Here is a 20,147-nt window from a genome sequence, read left to right as displayed (position 1 = left end):
TGACGATTCCCTACGGATGCCCCCTCCGCCTGCTCTTTTTGTCAACGCTCGGTTTTGTCCCCTTATCCAGGAGGGTTTGCTGATCAAAAGGAAGGAGCCGTCGCTCCAAACATTCCCAATCTTCACCTTCAAGGGAAGGCTGAGCTGGGCCCGCCGGGGAACTCCGTGGGCTTTCCTGACAAAGGCACTACCAGTTTGGGGTAGAATTGGGACTTAAGGACACAGGAGCACTTTGCAAGCAGTTTTGAGCATTTTATCAGCAGATCCACATAACAAGGGCCTTCTAACACATTCATATTTGGTCCTACAAAGTAAGAGCCCAAATATCAACACGGGCTGCACAGGAACACCCTGGTTTGCCGGGCTGACAGCGGGACACAGCTCAAGTACCAGCAGATGAGCAAAATTCCAGTACCCTCCAGAAAGTGATGATTTCTGAGCCAGGGCTGCCTCCATTTCACAATCACAGTTTGTAGGGGGTTGGATCCCCCTTTTCCAGGCGCCAGGTACTCAGGGATGGGTCGCTCCACACGCCAGTGGTTGGGGTTCTCCAACTGAACCTGGAGCTCTGGTTCTTCCTCGGGGGGCCCGGGACAGGGCCGGCAGCTCCGAATGCAGCGGCTGGGGCACCGTCGGATGTTTCTGTGGCGAACACGGCCCTGCAGCCGGGCAGGACAGCCCCGGCGCTCCCAGCGAACGCACACGCGACGGCTCTGCTGGAGAAACGCTCCTCTGGGCACCTCGCGTTTGTGAACACTTTGCTCTGCAAACCCCCACTGTGACCTGAATTATCACCTGTACCCGCAAACCCCGCAACTACGAGAAAAGCAATGCGTTTAACTCAAAGCGATTCTCTGCCTGAACTACCGCGCTGCCCACACCAGCAGGACAGACTCTCCCAGCTCCTGCCAGAGCAGAGTTCATTAGAGCCGCTTCCTAACGAAGCAGCCTGAAGGACAGAGGATCACATGGAATCTACTCGCCTGATATTTTAAGCCGATGGCCACAGTCAGTACAGACGGATACGAGCACCTGGAAACACTGACGGGCCAGCAGCCGCAGCACTTGAGGCTGGAGCAGGAAGATTTCAAACGCCGAAGTTCATCCAGGAGCCTTCGTTATCCTCAGCGCGTCCCCACGCAGGCAACAGTGCCCAGCGATGCCGCTCCAGCTTCCCCCAAAAACACGCGTGAAGAAAACAGGTTTGGTCCCCTTTCCCCAGGCCCAGCTACGGAAGCGTTTGTACCGTTAATTAATAGTCGTTATAAGCAAATATAAAAAAATAAGACTTGAGCACTGGTAGCGTGGTTCCAAGGGACTCGCAGCCCCTTGGTCGGTCTGTGCAGTTGGTGCCGCTGGTCCCAGATCATCTGGAAAAAAGGAAGACACGCAGCGTCAGAGCGAGTACGAACAACCCGAGACCCCCGCATGGGGAGCGGAGCGGCCAGGCAGGAGGAAACAGGGAAGAAATATTCCTCCTCAGCACTAAAACAACAGCATCCATGGAAAACAGACCCGCAGGATCCACAGGATGGGATCAGGAATGGATGCCCAAATGGGACTGCGAGTTTTAGCTGTGAAGGGGCTTGGGAGCAATTCCTGAACTGCAAAAACAGCAGTTTCTCTCTCTTCTCCTGTCTGATGTGGGGAGGCTCAGAGCAGACAGGTCTGTCTGTCCGTCCTACGAGCTGCTAAACACAAGGCACAAAGTGGCTCCGAACAACCCAGGGTACATCCCTATCAGAAAACGAAGAAAGGCGAGACAACGCCTGTTGCCAGCGCAGAGATCGCACACAGAAGCTTAACTGATGCAGATCTGGCGATCGGATCTGTGCCAAAGCACCCACGTCTTTAGGAAAGGAGCAGTTCAGCCCCTTGCAAGGGGCACAGAAAGACACCGGGTCCCCGCTTACCGCCTCAGGTTCTTGGATTCGAACACCGTGTCCTCGTCGCTGTCGAGCGAGGCCATCTCGATGTTCTCATCGTAATTCGCCAGCAGCCCGTATTTCTTCCGCTGAGGCTTCTTCAACCTGAAATGCGTTTTGTGCTCATTTCTGGGTCCCTGCGACCTGGGGACACAGAGAGCGCGGGTGAGCCGGGGCCGTTAGGAGCCAAAGGGCAGAGCGAGCAGAACCAGCGCTGCTAATTGCCTTAGGTAATTAACAGCGGTGTGAAGTTACAGTAGTGTTTTTCCCAGAGGGGTGCAAGGGGAGGGAGAGCTCCGGCCTGGCAGAGGGACGGAGCGGGGACCCGGGGGAGCGGGGGAGCGGGGACACGGCCCCGGGCCGGCCGCACTCACCGGAACGCCCGCAGGATGAAATAGAGCGCGGCCAGCACCGAGAGGCCGCTCAGCACGTACACCGCCCGCTTCAGCACCGGCAGCCCCGACCCCAACGGCAGCGCCGACCCCGGCGGCCTCCGCCGGCCCGGCGTCTGGCCCGGCCGCGTCCCGTTCCCGGCGGCCGCCCGCGGCGCCTCTGTGCCGTTCAGCGGGCTGGGGGCGGCCGGGGGAGCGGGGGAGGCGGCCGGGGGAGCGGGGGAGGCGGCCCGGGCGGCGGGGAGCAGCAGCGGGAGCAGCAGGAGCAGGCAGAGCGGGCCCGGCCGCAGCATGGCGGCGCCGAGCGGCGCCTCGGCGGGGCGGGCGCAGGAAGGCGGCGGAGGGCCCGGCCGGGCCCGGCGGAGCCGCACTCGCCGTTCAGGGGCAGCCGCGTTCCGGGCCCCGCCCAGGGCGGTGGTTTCGCCCCCTCACAACGCGAGTGCCGCTCGGGGCCGCCATGGTCCCTCACAGCGGCCGTAGCCCCCTCGGCGCCGCCATTTCCCGCCCGCGGCCGCCGTTCCCCCGCACAGCCTGACCCGCTCCCTCGCAGCCGCCATTTTCCCCTCAGGCTCGTCCTCCTCCCCTCAGGGTCCATTTGTCCCTCAGAGCCGCCATTCCCCCACCACCATGGGCAGCCCGAAGCGAACATCGCTCGAAACACGAGCGTTTTGGGTTATATTTCCAACAACCGTCTCGTTTCTCCACAGGATCTCCACACGGAGCCAGGAGCCTGTCAGCCACACCCCCCACACGATGTGGGACATGAAATAAAAAGGCATTTTGGCTACAAATGGGTCACTCAAAAACCCAACGGGGTTTGGTATCCAGCCCCTCCAAGTCTCATTAACGCCATCCTGTAATAACAGCAGCTCGAACTAGGCCTCTATTTTTGCACCTATTAATTATTACTGCCTGCATCTAGAGCAGCCTATTTAGGAAGGTCTTCCAAATAACGCTCTGTATTTACAGTTTAAATTCATGTAAATGTCACCCGGCTCACATTTTCATCAGCAAAGGTCACTCCCTCTCATGCCCCTGTATTTAATATCATTAACATGCAAAACCCTCCAGGTACAGCCCCAAAAGTGTGTCAACTGATGGCTTTTTATAAACCCTGTTCACTTAGGTCATTTGAAAAAGGTCAAGACAAAGTAGGTTTCTCCTAGAAAACCCTAAGTTCATAAATCCCCCACTCCTTTACTTGCTAATACTTCAAAGTAACTATTTTATTAACTTTTAACATGAGCAACCCCAACTGTAAGGCTCAGTTATCCTGGGGAACACGCAGCCACAAGCAGCACAATCCCAATTACTCTGATGTGCACAGAATGAAATACTTTGTCACCCAAACTTTAGCATTTGCACTTTTTAGAATGCAGAATAAGTATTTAGCAGCTCAAATTCGCCTTGTTACCATTTCAACTGGCAGCAGCTTCTGTCCTTTAAACACTTTGCTCGGCCACTGCTCACCTGCCAGCTCCCTGCTCCATCTCCACGCTGCAGGTGCTCAAACCTCACGTAATTAGCCCATTTAATTAAAGGTTACAAGGATACAATCGCATTCCTTTCTGCCTCTTGCCATTAGAGACACATCCAGATCAACGCTGCATTGTTTTGTACTTTTTACCAGGCTTTCCACTAAATAACTGTATTTCTACAAGTGCCTTGGCCATGACTCAATATTATTTCCCCACAAAAGTACTGCAGAGATTGATTTTTTCCACATTCTCGTATTTATTCTGGTTTGTTCCATTTCCTCGTATGAACACCAATAACACCACCGCTCGGAGCTCTTCATCTCCACCCCTCCACTCCATGGCCGTCCTCGGTCTCCTGGACACATTCCAGTGCTGAAACACAATTAAGACAGTGAGTTTAAAGGTAGAGGAAATACATTTTCACCTAGAAGATACTGGTTGGGCTTTACGGAGTGGTTCTGAGACAGAGCCCGACTTTTCGAGGCAAGGGGCAGATGTTTTACCTGGTTGGAAATGTGCGCTGCGGCGTTTCCTCCTCGCCCGGGACGCTCTCGCTCCTCAGGACACGCTCAGCTGTCCCCAGCTGTCCCCTCTTCAGCCTGCCAAAGCAGAGACGCATTAACAGAGCCACCGAGCGGGAGCTTTGCCATCGTCCCCCCGCCCCCCCGCGCCAGGCACCGCGGGCAGGAGGGTCAGCGCGGAACCCACCGCACCACAAAGCGCAGCCTGGGACAACTGCGGCCTCGCGCGAGCCCTAAGCAGAGAGTTTAACCAACTTTGCCATGGCTGCTTAGGAAGTGTGGGCTATGGGGAAAAAGTTAATGGCAACAAGTAGGATGGCAAAGAAAAGCTACAATTAAAGTGAGCAACTTAATGAAGTCTAGGAAGATTCTCAATAGATGAACACACAGTCAGGGAATTCGATTCCCGTCTTGCTTCCACGCCTGCCAGCGAGACACGACTGCATGCCCAGCTCTGATCTGTGGAACTCAAGTTGTGCCACAAGCCAAAGGTTGCAGACGGCATGGGTTCAAATTTTCCCAGCAGTTGACCAAAATTGTCAAAAGGAATATTTTTTTCACAGGTACATTAGACTTTTCAAATGAGCTCTCAACAAGAGGAAGGATGCGGACATGAGCAAAAGGAGTTACCTCGAATTACAGGACTATTTCCACATATGAACTAGCCAAGAGAGCAGCTTTCGTCTCAGAGGTTTCTGTTGGAGGCACAACACTTCTTTTCTCCAAGGACACTGCAGTTTCCATATGCTAGCAAAGAATTCTTAGAACTTGTAAGGCAATGACAAAGCTAGCTAATTACGGCAATTTACCTACCATCGCACGCTCCTGGCCAGCTCGGCACTAGTCCAGTGACTAAGGACTGTTCACTACAGCTTCCCCACGTAGGCTATTTCGGGATTTTCAGAAACATCAATTTTTCTCCCTAACGCTGGCGTTCCCTGCAGCTCCACTAGAACATCCTGAGCGTAAACCATCATTTCTCTGCCTCTAGACAAGTCTGGTTGTTCTTTATGTGAAAATATGTTGAGGAATTCACATGTCAAGACCAATTAAGATTAAATTCTACCAACTGGTCGGTAAAATCTGGCTTTGCTCTTACGCTATCGCTAGTCTTCTCTGGCATCCCCTATCACTGATCGACTGTTCTTCATCTTCCAGGATTGTGTTGTGCAATGAAATGTAAATGTCAGGAGCAGAGTTCATTTCAGACGGTCTTTTAATAGGCTTCGTAAAGCCAAAGAAAACTGTATACAAGAATCCTTTACCACTTCAAATACAATATCAATGGAATATGCATATTTCTTCCAGTAAAAAAGGACAATATAAATAAACATTTTCAAGAACCTCTTTTTTTTTATGGTAAGTTTGCAAGTCTATTTCTGGGTAATTTACATCATTACAACAGTAAAAATACCGTTATGCAGGTTGAACATACAAGCAAGTTTCTCTTTAGATATATCAAGGTGGTTTGCCTTCCAATTTGTACCCAGGCTGCATTCCTACCTTGCTACACTAAAGGAATGTTACAAAAGACGAAGGTAATGCACTTAAAAAAAAGTCCACAGCTTGTTCAGCTTCCAGTGAACATTGAATTAAAAGGTCCTTTCTATCTCAAAAGAAACTGAATTGGGGCCCCAACTTCACAAAAAACACCTTGGCTCATCATGAAGGATAAAATAAAATGTGAAGTGCTTTCAAAAAAAGATTAAAAACACTTGAAAGCAGAGCTTTCTTAAAGGAAAGTCTAATTAGACCATCTCATATCAGAAGCTGTCAGGCTGTGTTTGACAAGATTAGAACTGATAATACTACAAAAGTGAAAATACAAGTAGATGTACTACACAATAACGATTTCAGCGAAGCTCCAAAAATCTTTATAAATACAGCCATTGGAAGGACGATCTTGAGTCAGGAAGGATTTTTACTCGTTGTGTGTAGCTGAGGACAAGAAGCAGGCACAATTGTAAAGGCACTGAAGCATAGACAAGTTCCAGCATTTTACTCCCTTTGCATTATTTCCGAAGCTACTGCTAAGTCGGCTACACCGTGAGAACTCCCCCACCCTTGATTAGAGCTTGTTAGGGCATCCGAGTTTCGGCTTAGTCTCAAGCTCGAGGAACTTATTTTAAAAAACTTGCTTTGCCTTAGATCCAAGCAACTCCTACACATGCATTACAAATTAGAAATTTAAGCGGCACAACCACGTCCAAAGCCTGACAGATTGGTTCTTAGGGGGCAAGAGCAGAAATAGCGGTTGGGTCCGACCGAGCCTTACGGCATTTCCAGACTTGAGACAGGCTCAGAGGTTCCTACATATGTACTCGTCACTCCCAATGAACCAGGACTTACCGTAACTGTCGTAGCTGTCTCTGTAGGACCCTCCTGAAGACCTGTCGCCATAACCACCTTGACTCCTGCTGTTGAGAAACGAACACCTGCTTTATATTTGCTCAGCTGGAGCCTATCGACCTTGACATCAAGGAGGCAACACTGGCTTCATGAGCTTCACAACAACCCACCTGCTATTATAGTAGTCTCTGGAACCATTATAACCTCCACTTCGGGAATCAAATCTGCCTCCGCCATAGCCTCTGTCTCCACCTCCTTCAACAGACACCAAAATACAGGGGTTTTATACATTCTGACCAACACCAGGACGGGTTCAGGCGCCATGAGTCGCTCGCACACACACACTCACCTCTGGAGAAGCCGCGGCCTCTGCCTCTGCCCCCGCGGAAGAAGCCTCTGCCCCCCGAGGAGCCCCCTCTGTACCCGCGGGATCTGTTCTCTGAGGATTTCCCAGCCTGATCGACTCTGATCTGACGTCCGTCTACAGACTGACAAACGGAAAAGCAGTAAATCCACTTGGGATTTGAACTTACAAAGCACATGGACAATGAGATGCAGACCAGCTCAGCAGTGCCAGAACTTACTATGACAAAGAAAGGCTTTAACTGTCACAACTGTGCCAACCACACAAGTCACATTCAAACAGCATATGCAGGCATTTCTACAGCATCGCTATTTTTCAGTCATATAGATCAAATCACAATACTTCTGTATTTTTCATTATTTGTATGATCTCTGTGCTTTAAAACACTAGCATTCATTTCTTTTTCTACATAAACACATCTTTCAAAGTTAATACATTCTAAGGAAATAGAGAAGCTGCTCCTTACCTTTCCATTCATGGCCATCATTGCATCTTTAGCATCATCTATGTTTTCAAAAGTAACGAAGCCAAAACCTCTGGATCTCTGAGTTTCTCTGTCTTTCACCACAACAACTATAAAAAAAAGGGGTAAAAACATCATCAGCACTTACACATCCTACCAAGTTCACAGAAGTCACCACAGCTCGGTACCGCTATCTTACCTTCCGAAATCTGTCCGTATTTCGAGAAAACCTGTTCCAGCGACTGCTCGTTCGTGTCGAAACTCAGCCCGCCAACAAAGAGCTTCCCCTCGTCTGAGGCCATTCTGACCTGAGAAACCAACACAACCAGAGTCAGCACCGCCAAATCGATATCCCCACAGCATCTGAAACATTAAGTTGTCAGAACACCGCCAGCCGTCTCGTACGAAGCCTTTAAACGCCGGTTTGCTACTGATTTAAACGACAGAGGAGCGTTCTCCAGGCTGGCTCCAGCCACAATGCTTTCTCCCGAGCAGCCGGGGGGGCGAGGTGGGCAGCAGGGCCGCATGCCGGGGCTGGAGGCCCCACAACCGGGGGCTGGAGGCCGCATCCCGGGGGTGAGCCCGGCCCGGTCCGCCCCGCGCCCCCCCGAGCCCACCACGCATGCGCGTCCCGCCACACCGACCCCTCCGGTGCGCGACCCCCGCCCCTCCCTCCCGCCCCGCCCCCTTGGCGCACGCGCAGCCCGCGGCCCCGCCTCCCGCCCGCCGCCATTTTGCACCGCCGAGGCCCGTCGCCATTTTGTTTCCGAGGGCACAGTTTAGCCCTCCCCGGCCCCCTTTCCACACACGAAACACGGCCGGGACAGCTCCGCCGGGCTCCCCGCGCGGTTGCGGAAAACACCCGTGCCGCGGAGCGAGCGCCCCGCTCCGGACTCCCCCGAACAGCAGGCCCTCAAGCTCCTAAGACATATTCCCTTTCGCTCCGCCGCTCTGAGTCTCCCCGGCCTAACCCGGCCGCAGCCCGCCCACCGCGGCAGGCGCCTTACCGGTGCCCTGGAGGTGCGGGATCCACGCAGCACTTCAAAGCTTCAGCGCGATGTACGCTGAGGCTGGCGGGGCGGCGGTTTATAAACGCCCGCGCTTGGGCCCGCCCACCTCATGAATATGCAGATTAACCGCGCTGCAAGGCGGGGCGACTGACGCCACCAAAGCGCTGACGCCGCCGCCTCACCTGATTGGCCTGGATGTTGTTAATATTCATGAGCCCCACGGGGGCGAAGGGAGGAGGGAGCGAAAACAAAAACGCCGCATTTCCCTCCGCCCCGCCCTCTCCTCCCACGTGGGGGCGGGGCGCCGAGGGCCGCGCGGATTGGTCGGGAGCGCGGAGACCGTCGGCCGGGAGAGCCCCTGTGAGAAGAAAGGAAGTGGAGGCAGCTGATTGGCCGGTGGCCGCTCCCGCCCCGCCCTCCCTGGCGGGGGCGTGTCCGCGCTGCCCCAGTTTCGCGCCCTTCCCGGCGCTGCGGCGGCTGCCGCAGACAAAGGGGCCGCCTGAGGCGCCGCCGCCATCTTGGCCGCCGAGCGCTGCTGCCGCGGCCTCGCTCTTCCCGCTGTCCCCTCCCCGTGAGCGGGTCCCTCAGGTGTCGCCTGTCGCCCAGCGCGGCCCTCCCTGTCCCCACCTCTCCCGAGGTTTTGGCGGTCACACTCCTATTCCATCTGCAAGACGATGGTTTCCTCCATCAGCCCCGCGCGTGCAGGGAGAGCGCGGCACAATGCGCGCAAAAAGCAGCCCTGGCACTGTTCGCAAAGCATCAGTGGCTTTGTTTAAATAATAATAATAAAAATACTCCGCTCAGCCCGTTTCCTGCAATGTTTAAAAGCACGCACTGAGGTTTATTCTAAGGTGAGAATGTCTTCAGCGTTAAAAACTTCCTTATTGAAAGAGGAAACTCCCTAGCGAAGACAAACATCTCTCTGCAAACGTCTGTTTAAAAAGCCTTGGAAATAGAATTGTCCAGTTTTATGTCTTTATTATTATTTTCTTGCTGTGAAAAAACTCCCTAACTTGCCAGTCCCGAGAGCGAATTAACAATATTGAACAATTATATATATAGATATAATTAAGCGTCTCTGGTATTGCAATAAACGGGAATGTTCGACGCTCAGAATATGTCGGAGCAATAGGAGGGCGGATGGAGTGACCTTGACGCACGGAGCCGTTTTCTGAGTGACAAGGACAGACGTGGGGACACCACGGGAGGAGCAGCACGGAGCCACTGGCCTGTCCCCAGCACGGTGCCACCGGTCTGTCCCCAGCGCGGTGCCACCGGCCTGTCCCCAGCGCGGAGCCACCGGTCTGTCCCCAGCATGGAGCCACCGGCCTGTCCCCAGCACGGTGCCACCGGCCTGTCCCCAGCACGGTGCCACCACCCTGTCCCCACCGCGGTGCCACCACCCTGTCCCCAGCGCGGTGCCACCGGTCTGTCCCCAGCGCGGAGCCACCGGTCTGTCCCCAGCACGGTGCCACCAGCCTGTCCCCAGCGCGGAGCCTCCAACCTGTCCCTGGCACCCTCGCTCCCTCAGGGACAAACACTGGGTTTTGATTGTGCTTTTAAGTCCTCGTGCGCAGCCAGCGCAGGGCGGGGGTTTTGAAGACAATGTCCCCTCACTCAGCCCATGTCCCTTCATCCCGTGTCTTTCATCCCATGTCCCCTCAGCCCATGTCCCTTCATCTCATGTCCCTTCATCCCGTGTCCCCTCAGCCAATGTCCATTCAGCCTGTGTCCCCTAAATCCGTGTTCCTTCAGCCCGTGTCCCCTCAGCCCGTGTCCCTTTATCCCGTGTCCCCTCAGCCTGTGTCCCCTCATCCCATGTCCCTTCATCCCATGTCCCCTCAGCCCATGTCCCTTCATCCCATGCCCCTTCATCCCGTGTCCCCTCAACCCATGTCCCCTCAGCCTGTGTCCTTCATCCTGTGTCCCCTCAGCCTATGTCCCTTCATCCCATGTCCCCTTAGCCCATGTCCCCTCAGTCTGTGTCCCCTCATCCCGTGTCCCCTCAGCCTCTGTCCCCTCAGCCTATGTCCCTTCAGCCTGTGTCCTTCATGCCATGTCCCCTCATCCCGTGTCCTTCATCCCATGTCCCTTCATCCCGTGTCCCCTTAGCCCATGTCCCCTCAGCCTGTGTCCCCTCATCCCGTGTCCTTCATCCCATGTCCCTTCATCCCATGTCCCCTTAGCCCATGTCCCCTCAGCCTGTGTCCCCTCATCCCGTGTCCCTTCATCCCGTGTCCTTCATCCCATGTCCCCTCAGCCTGTGTCCCCTCAGCCCATGTCCTTCATCCCACGTCCCCTCAGCCCATGTCCCTTCATCCCGTGTCCTTCATCCCATGTCCTTCATCCTGTGTCCCCTCAGCCCGTGTCCCCTCAGCCCGTGTCCCTTTATCCCATGTCCCCTCATCCCGTGTCCCCTCACCCCAGCGCAGGCAGCAGGTCGTGCCCTGGGCTGTGTGACAGACTCCGTATGGGAGCAGCCCCAGCAGATCGCTCGCCCTGCAGATTCTGCAGGTAGCTACGGCCGTTAATTAAGCAACGAGACATAACGCGCGTGATTTGTGTCACTAGAGCAAACCCCCCTGCGGCTGCAGTGACCGAATACGGTGAAGACGCCGGCGCTTCTTCAGGACCCAAAGCCCACAGGGAAAAAAAACCACAACAAAACCCATTCCCTTCTCTCTCACTACTTTCCCGAAGGGAGTTGCTTACCCTGCTTTGAAAAAAGAGCCCTGGCGCACCCAGGCCGTTGCCATGGCGAGAAGCGTTGCTGCTGCATTTTCCTCCTCGGGTTCCTGTGCCTGGGTTTGCCGAGCCGCAGGACAAAGCCGCGGCGAGCGGAGGCTCCGGTGCACGGCAGGGCCTCCCGAAATCCGCGGGAACCAGGGCTGGACGTGGCGCCGTGGGGCAGAGGGGGCTCCCTGGCAAGGACGGTGAGAACCAAAGCGCACCGAAAACACCCCGTCTGGGGACAGAGGGGACAGAGGCGACATGATGCTCCGGTGCACCGGGGCTGGAGATGGTGACAATAGCGCGTGGTAACCACAGCAACTGTGTAACTAGCACCGAAAAGCCGTTTTATCAGGGATTTAGCTGCGCTTCCCAGCCAGATTAGGGAAAACTAAACCCTCTGTTGCCGCACCATCGACACCTGCCCAAGCGGAGCCAGAATTCTGGAACGACTGGAAAATCGCCAGAGCTCTTTGGGGGCGCACGACAGCACAGCCCTGCCCTGGCCCCCCAGGTCCTGCTGCTGTCACCCGTGTCGAGGAGCCATCCCCATCCTGACCGCCGGCACAGCGTGACAGTGCCCGCCTGGCCCTGCCTGTCCCCAGGTGCACTTTGGGGACGTTTGGTGACAAGCGCACAGCTCAGCCTCCCGTCATTGTGTCCCCAGGCTCTCGGGGGGCTGTGGCATCACCAGCTCTTGTCATTTGCTTCTGCAGCAGCTGCAGTTTCCAGATCCCCTTTGGGGCCCGCAGGAACATCTGGAAAACACCAGGATTCCTGCAGAGCCGGTGCCTCTCCCCGGCGCTACCGTCACCGGCGCCAAGAGCCTCGTCACCGCGCGTGGGCCACGGGCTGGCGTTTGCCGCGGGATCTGTGCCCTTTTCTCCCGGCGTTACCAGCTTTGCAGGCATCAGCGCTGACGTTACAGCCGCTGCTTACGTAGCGACGCTTTACCGGCATAAAAACCCCTCACCTCCCAGCTCTGCCGCGCCGGCTGTGCCGCGGGCGACTCGGTTTGGTGCCGCAGCACCGGTGCGGTGAGCTCTGCCCCGGCTGCTGCCCCTTCCAGCAGGGATCTGCTCCTGCCAGGCAAAATGCGGCTCCTTCTGGGGTGGAAACAGCAGCAGCAGCCAGAGCTGTGTGTTTTCCATCCCCACCCTCGCTCCTGTCAACCCACCGGCTGTATTAAGGACACATCACGGTTATATAAGCTCTCATTAATCATCATCTAAGAGTATTTGCAGCATCTTAAGGTCAGGAGATGCTACTCAAGGAGAAAACAAACAAACTTCCACGGTGCAAACACCGAGTGACCCCCCCAGGCAGGGAGGGCTGGGGACGCAGGAAGGTTTTTATCCTAAGGAGGGACAAAAACTGCCGGGAACGCGGTATCTCTCCCCAAAAAGGGATGAAATATGCACCATGGTGAGCTGGCCTGCGTGCCGGGGGAAACTGGAGCCTCTCCACACCCCTGGGCCCCCCAGGCAGCCTTTGCTCCAGCTCCCTGCACCAGGGCTCCCCAGGACACCCCGTGTCCCCCTCTCTGCTCCTCAGCAAATCCCCTTGTGCTGCTGCGTCCCTGCGAGCGAATCTAAATCACCCGCAGAGACGCGTGGCCCCTCCTGAGCACTTTTATCGCTACCGAGGCGGCGGAGCGAGCCGGGATTCTGCAGGAACAGCCACGGCTGCAGAAACCCCTGAACTGCAGCATCGACGTTTCTGGCAGCCCAGAAGGTTCCCTGGCATGAGCTCATCCTGCGCCGTCCCCCGCGGTGCCTCCCGCTGTAACCCAACCTCTCCCCGCGCCGCAGAGCAGGAACCAGAAACGCCAGCGGAGCAGATTCTTGGCCGTCTGGGTCACTTTCTCCCCGCGCTGCCTCTCCTGAAGCTCCAAGTCATCCGATTCCTGCTCTTTTTTTTCCCCTTAGGGCAGGGAAACGGGTTGGGAAGGTTCCCCCGCTCTCCCCAGCAGCCGATGGGACCAAGGGCAGGTAGAGGCACCGGCTCCGCCGCCAGCAGCGCCGCACCTGCCCGGGCAGCCGGGTGTTTGCCGGGAAAAGCTGGATTTTGGCACCGCAGGGGCCGGTGCCGGCCCGGCACAGCCGCCTGGGGCTGGGGAGCGATTCCTGCAGTCAGGAGCTTTTTGGGGGAGCCCAGCAGACCCCAGCATCCCTCAGCTTTGCAGTTGGCACCGCATCCTAAACCTGGGTCGCCGGATTCTACCCCAGCGCTGGCGGCCGAGCCCTCAACCCCGGCCACAACGAGCCCCGAGTGCACTGGGAATCCTCCCCGGGCCCCAAAGGCGCTGGGAGCCGCAGCGGCTGCTGCTGAACCGCCCAGCGCTGCCCCAGAAAGCTGAGCCCCCCCGGCGTCGCGCTGGAGCGGGACGTGACCTGCTTCCCAAAGCGGAGGATGGGACCGAGCAGGGGCCACTTCGCCCCCGACACCCACCGGAGCAGCTGGGACTACCAGGAGCCACCGAGGACAGAAAGCAGCCCCCCCGGGCTGCAGCCCCCTCCCCAGCTGCTTTAGAAGCCCTGAAACCAGCAGCGGTGCTGAACCCCTCCCAGCTGCCAGGGGGGAGAGGGGGATATTTCATTTTTAGCAGCGTTTCTGCAGCCCCGTCCCCCCTGGCGTGGGGGCTGCAGGGGGGCCGCTATTGTTCAGCGCAGGCAGCTCTGCAGACAAAGGGGGGCACCGTGGCCAGGGGGAGTTGTGGGGGTGTCTCCCCTAGCCCCACCAAATCCAACCATCTGCAGGATGGGGCTGATCCAAACCAGACCCCCCTGAGGGTTGGGGGGTGGTGGGCTGGGATGGGCTGGGGGGGCCCAACCTGTGCACAAGGGGTCACAAGGGTGGTGGAAAAAATGTGGGGCTGGGAGCAGCAGCCCCTCGCCGGCCCCAGGGGCTCCCCCCCCACACCTTGAGTGTTTTGGAAAATAATCTAAAAAAGAAAAGGCAGCGAGATCCGGGAAGCGGGGGCTGCGGTTCCTGTTCTAACGCCCACGGCTCCTGCACTCGCCCCCACCGCGCTGCGCAGGGGCCGCTGCGGGCAGGGGGTGTGGGGGGACAGCAGGGGGGACAGCAATGGGGGGACAGTAGGGGGGAAAGCGGGGCGGTGACAACGTGGGGACACATTCCAGCAGCTGCTGAGCTGCTGGGGACCTGCTGGGGACCTGCTGACCCCCCGGCACCCGCAGCGGTTTGTGGGGGAGGGTGGGGGGTTTGCACACACCGCGCTGTGCGCAGCCCACGGCAGCTGCCCCACGGCACCCACACCCTGCCCCACGGCACCCATGGCTGCACCCTCCTGCCCCACGGTAGCCGTGGGGGCCGAGGGAACCTGCCCCACCCTGGGGATTTGGAGCCTGGCCCCTTGCCCTGTTCAGCGTGGGGCGGTGCTGGGGTGCGGTGCAGCCCCACAGCGGGGCCCACGAGCTGCCGGGGGCTCGGGGGAGCTGCTTTTCCTAACCCCTCCATGCCCCAGCAGCATCCGCTCCCCATGGGCTCAGCTGGGCCAGCGGGACCCGGTGTTCCCGGTGCTCACGGGGCTGTGGCGGGTCCCGGCTCCCAGCGCCCGTGTCCCCTCGGGCACAGCTCCCGCACGGCAGGAGGAGCGCGATGCTCCATCTGTGCCCTGGTCACCTCTCTTTGAGGACATCCCCCATCCCGGGTGGCCGTTCCTGTCCCCAGCCGGCCCAGCCACCCGCGGTCCTTCGGGGCCCTGCGCCCATGGGTGCCGCTGTGCCGCAGGGTGCTGAGCACTGCCGTGGCGGTGGCAGCAGAGGGCAGCCATGCTACACGCACGGCACCCATCCTGCCCGGCACCACACACGTGTGCCCAATGGTGCCACGGCCACACCGGTGACCCCGTGCCACCCCATGCCAGGGGGTCCTGTCCGTGTCCCCCCAGCTCCCAGGTGGGACGTGGCTCTGCAGCGAGTGGCACTGCAGCTCCAGGCAGTCACAACACAGCACCAGGTCCCCGAGCACCCCATGGCAGCTGAGGGGGTTCAGCACCGAGTGTGGGACCGTGCACACGCATGCACGGGAACACACGTGCAACAGATCAACCGCCACGCAGCCAGCGGTCCGAGGCGGTGGCACTGTGACCCTCCTCCTGTCCCCCGGTGCCTGTCTGCTGCAGGACGAATCACACACCGACCCCGTGCCTCAGTTTCCCCACTGGGGCTGGCAGCCCCAGGCTCTTTCACAGATGAGCCCAACAGCTCCCGGGGTCCCAGCTGCTGGTTCTGCCCTGGGCTGGGGACCCCCTGGGCACACCAGCCCGCACACCCAGCTGTGCGCACATCTGCACACGCAGGGCACGCGTGTCGCTCCCAGACACTTGTGCACGCTCTTCACAGGGCCGCCTCACACCGGCCGTTGCACACTCAGGCGCACACACACTGCCTGCCAGGCTCCTGCTGCGCACACGCGTGTGCAACCACATGCGTGTGCAAGCACACGCACGCACTCGGCCCCCCCGCAGCGCTGCGCCCGCTGCGCCCCCGCTGCAGCGTCTCCGTGGCAACGCTTCGGATTTATCAATGGAGCCGCTGCGGGAAACGCTCCTGGCGAGGCGGGAGGAAGTGGGGGGTGGCCGAGAGCTGGCGGGGACAGATGGGGGACAGACAGGGGACAGACGGGCAGCCGGGGGGGCTGTAGAAGGCAGGGTGCAGGAGGGGGCTGTGCGTGCTGGCAAGGCCAATGTGCAGGCGTAGAGGGGCCATGCTGTGCACACACGCGTGCAAGGGAAGCTGGGGAGTCTGGATGTACCCCCCACACCTTCCCCGAGGTTCTCACAGCCCCCCGCAGGCACTGGGGGCCGTTGGGGACGCTGCGCCCTCGTGAGCAAGGGACAAGCTGCAGGGGCCAGAGAGGCACAGCTGGGGGTGATGGCAGCCAGAGGGGCCAGGGCTGATGCCCAAGAGCCAGGACTGTCACTCCTGGGTCCTCTCCCTCGCTCTGGGGTGGTGGAAAGGGGCTAACATGGGGGGCCACCGTGTCCCCTCCCTAGGGACGTGCTGCCCAGCACCGCGCACGCAGCCGGTGAGTCAGGACACCCGACTGCTCTCTGCCTGGCCCTGACTCAGCGCCCGGCCCTGGGCAGGACACGCGGCTCACGCCATGGGGAAGGGGCACAGGGACACTGGGGTGGTGACATCCCCCGCTGTGCCACAGGACCAGGCGTCCCCGCATGGCTCCGCTAACCCTGGGGCTTGGTGTTGCGTGTGCTGCCAGCACCACGGCTCAGCACCATCCCCAGGGAGCCGGGCGGGGGGCACGGCGCAGCAGTGGCATGGCGCTGACCTGGCGTCTGCCCGCGCTCGGCAGCTCTGCCGGCCCCGGGGGACGGGACGGGAATGGTGATGTTGGCACATTGGCATCACGCGGCTGCAGGATGGGTCACGGCTCAGGCAGGCTGGGAAGGGGCAAAGAGCAGAGCGGGGACAGCGGCACGTCCCTGCGCCCGGGATGGCACACGGGCAACACCGGGAAGGCAGGAGCCACTGCCACCAGCGGCCACCACCCGTCCCTGTCACCCACCAGAGGAGCCAGGACAGGCGGGCGCAGCCCCGGTGAGAACAGCAGCTGAGATGAGGGGGGGACAGGGACACAAGCCAGCCCCAGGGGTGGGGGAAAGGTGTTTACTGAAATGGTTGTTGAATTGTTTTCCTCTTCCTCAAGACCCAAATCAGCCATGAAGAGTTAAAGTTAATTGGCAATAAATTAAATTAAGCAAAAAATTCCTGAGGTGAAACAGCTTTGCCAGCAACACCTGGTGTCCGCGCACCTCGGTGCCTCGCTCGCCGCGCCTCACCGGGGCTGGGGACCCTCGGGGGGACGTGCGGGGCTGTCCCCGCGGGACAAGGAGCCCCGACGCCGCGGGGACGGGCACGGCTGCCCACGTCCCGCACCCGGCGGGGCCGTTCCACGCAGCCGCTTCCAGGAAGGGCTGCAGAGGAGGAGATGGGACGGCGGGTTCACACCAGCTCAGCACTTTCACAGCCCTCCCAGCCCCGTCACACCCGGCTCGTCACACGCCCGCTCACACCCGCGCCCGCCGCCGGCCAAACCCACAGCGCGCAGCCAGGAAAAGGGCAAAAGGGAGGAAAAAACAATTAAAAAAAATCCAGTAAGTGAATGACCCTTTTTCCAGCCTCACCACAAAGCATTCCTGACATTTTTGGCCACGCTGGCAAGGACGCGCGTGTGCACAGGGCCCCGGGTCACGCCTGGGACTCGCTGGTGGTGACGGTGACGGCCACAGCCCCGCCGAGGGGTGGGGTGACCGACCCCAGCCCGGGCAGCGCGGCCGGGACGGTTGGGTTTTACGAGCACCAGCCCAAGGAGCGGCCGCTGGGCCCAGGTGAGCCCGGACCCGGGAAATCCCCGGCAGCCGGAGCCAGGCGCCCGCCCGGCCACCGCGGCTCCCACAAAGGCACCTTCACCCCGGCGAGAACAGCAGGTGTTTGGGGATCCCCAGCCCCACCAGCGCCTGGTCACTCCCCGCCATGTCCAGGACCCTCGTCCTGCCAGCCGTGGGCACGGTGCCCACTGGGGACCGGCCACGCTTCCCCTCCCGGCAGGAGCCGGGACACCCGGCTGCCGGCCCAGAGAAGATCTCACTGCGCCCGGAAACTTGCTGACTTCTCAAAAATGGGGCTTGGAAATAAAACCTCATCCGAAGTGCTGGGGACAGCGGGCTGGCGGCAGGGCTGTGCTGTTGCGCTCCAGTGTTTTATTAATCAAGGCCTGGACCAGCTATTCCATGGTTGGGATGGATGCTGGGCTGGCAGCTCCCTAATCCCCTGACTCAGCCTCTTTACCCTCCACAGCCCCTGGCTGAGCGCGGCTTTTTCCCCGTTCTGGATGTCGCGGTGCTGCGGTGCCCCATGCGGGGCTCTGCCCGGCTCCCACCGAGCTCCTTGGCCACCGCTCGCTGCCCTCGGTCCCCTTGCCCGGCACTGGCTTTGCCGCCCCTTTCCCAGACCCGCGCCCTCCAAGGCACCAGCCCCTGGTGCCGCTGATGCCACGTCCACAGCTGCATGTGTGGCTGCAACTCCGTGGCTGATGCCACTGCCACCCTGGGGGTCTCGGTGGCCCGGGGAGCACCGGTGGCTCCCCTGGTGCTGCCGGGGCGCAGAGGAAGCGCAGCTTCACAGGGACTCGCCTGTTTGTTTGCTGAGCGGATGAGTCATTCCCGGATCGCTGCGCGTCCCCGCGCCTCCCCACCTGCCCGCGCTGACTCACGCGGCTCCGCGGGCACTCACTGCCGGCTCCAGCCCTGGTAGCCGCTCACCAGGACACCCCGGTGCCACCGGACAGACGCTGTCCCCACAGAGGGGACCATGGCTCCACAGGGACACACGGGCTCTGCTCAGGAGGGTGAACGCTGTGGCGCTTGGCAGCGCCCGGGGCAGGAGCTGGCGAGGGGCAGCATTAGGGGGTTTGGCCGGAGCCTGCGGCAGCAGCCGTGTCGGGGCAGCGTGGGCAACCTGCGGGGCACGGGGCCAGGCGAGCTCAGCAGCGCCGGGCACTGCAGGGAAGGGCTGGGGTGGTTGCCCCAGTCATTGCGAAAGTGATTCTGGAGAGCAGGGCCTGGGAACGGGGTGAGCGGGGAGGGGGCAGCGGCTCCACCTCACACTGACTCACAGAGGCTGCCCGTGCCGCGGCACAGCGCCTTGGGCAGCGCCGGCACCGCCAGCACAGCGCCCGCGGCACCGCCCGCTCTGTGCAGCCACCAGCACCCACCCCACGCCGAGGTCTGCGGTGCTGCCTGGGGGACACCGTGGCACCCCAGACCCACGGGGGCTGCAGAGCCCGGTGCCGGCAGTGGCTCGGTGCAGGGCAGGACTCGGGGAGCGCACGGTGCCACCCCAAGAGCCCAGGGCTGCCTCCTGCCGCGCACCCAAAGGCACTTGGGTCATCACAGCTGCGCAGGGACCTCACGGTCCCCGCACAGCCCAGCGGGGGGCACGTGCCCCCAGCCCTGCTCCCCACAGTCCCACGGGGAGCCCAGCACCCAGCAGCATCCCCCACAGCCCGGGTCCCGCAGGCTCCACGTGGCCGCGATGGCCGGGCCGGGGGGTGGGGAGCGGCAGGAGTCCAGGACTGAGTCACGGCTTCCTCTGCGAGGGGTGACTCAGAGACGCAGGGCCCGGCGTGCAGGAGCGCACAGGGCTGCATGTGAGGGCAACCCCCGACACGCGCGTGTGCGAGGCCCAGTGCAGGGCGACACTGGCGAGCAACCACGGGCAGGCGGCGGTGGCACACGCGTGGCCTCACGTGCTGACATGCCCGGGAGCACAACAAGCGCCAGTACATATGTGCATCCAAATACACATGCGCTCTCATCTGCTCGTGTCCTCAACACACACAAACCCAAACAGCGGGAGAACCCGTTTGTGCAAGAGACACACGGGTGTCTGCACCCAGCCCCACGCAGCCATGGTCACACTTACCCCCCATGCTCGGCCCTCGGGCCCCACCTGTGGTGCGGGAACAGCAGGCGGGGGACGAGCAGCAGCTTCTCCCACACCTGTGGCCGTGGCTCCTCACTCCAGGTGCCCTGGGGAGGCAGAAGAGGTGGTCAGGAAGGTTTGTCCAGTCCATCCCACACTGCAGCCCTGAGCTTCGTGCCACCACGCACAGGGAACCTGCACGACCCGTGAGCGCCTGAGCCCCCATGAGCGCCTGAGCTCCTGTGCAGCTGCAGCTGCAGCAGAGCTGGAGATGCAGGGGCTGTGCAAACCCCCCGCACACGCGTGAACATGCACACGCAGGACCTGCACCCCCCCCACAGACAGGACCTGGGCACCCCCCTCTGCCACCGCTAGGGAAGGCGCAGGCCCTTCACACCTTTGGCACCCACAGCCACCGCGGTCCCCGCTGGTTCTCACTGCACCCCC

At 59.9% G+C, this 20,147-nt stretch overlaps 2 protein-coding genes across 5 annotated transcripts; both read right to left on the bottom strand.

Annotated features, from left to right (window-relative positions):
* Positions 1 to 1,909: 1,909 nt before the first annotated feature.
* On the bottom strand, positions 1,910 to 2,671 carry FAM174C (family with sequence similarity 174 member C). The gene is made up of 2 exons (XM_065858194.2): positions 2,300 to 2,671; positions 1,910 to 2,069 (listed from the first exon to the last, which is right to left on the bottom strand). The coding sequence occupies exons 1-2, from the start codon at positions 2,608 to 2,610 to the stop codon at positions 1,910 to 1,912; spliced, it is 471 nt and encodes a 156-aa protein (XP_065714266.2). The 5' UTR covers positions 2,611 to 2,671.
* A 1,360-nt stretch (positions 2,672 to 4,031) lies between these two features.
* On the bottom strand, positions 4,032 to 8,624 carry CIRBP (cold inducible RNA binding protein). Of its 4 annotated transcripts, none has more exons than XM_071799495.1 (8): positions 8,500 to 8,624; positions 7,692 to 7,800; positions 7,496 to 7,602; positions 7,015 to 7,153; positions 6,836 to 6,920; positions 6,666 to 6,733; positions 4,299 to 4,394; positions 4,032 to 4,167 (listed from the first exon to the last, which is right to left on the bottom strand). In XM_071799495.1, the coding sequence occupies exons 2-7, from the start codon at positions 7,792 to 7,794 to the stop codon at positions 4,390 to 4,392; spliced, it is 507 nt and encodes a 168-aa protein (XP_071655596.1). In that variant the 5' UTR covers positions 7,795 to 7,800; positions 8,500 to 8,624; the 3' UTR covers positions 4,032 to 4,167; positions 4,299 to 4,389. The 4 variants fall into 4 exon arrangements, with proteins under 4 accessions (XP_071655596.1, XP_071655597.1, XP_065714216.1 ...); XM_071799496.1 differs by having other exon boundaries at positions 6,666 to 6,730; XM_065858144.2 differs by lacking the exons at positions 4,032 to 4,167; positions 4,299 to 4,394 and adding an exon at positions 5,515 to 6,254.
* Positions 8,625 to 20,147: the final 11,523 nt, after the last annotated feature.

Source organism: Patagioenas fasciata, chromosome 27 (assembly GCF_037038585.1).
Source record: "Patagioenas fasciata isolate bPatFas1 chromosome 27, bPatFas1.hap1, whole genome shotgun sequence".
In the NCBI taxonomy this organism is placed as follows: domain Eukaryota; kingdom Metazoa; phylum Chordata; class Aves; order Columbiformes; family Columbidae; genus Patagioenas; species Patagioenas fasciata.
This window is presented reverse-complemented; position numbering and strand designations above follow the sequence as displayed.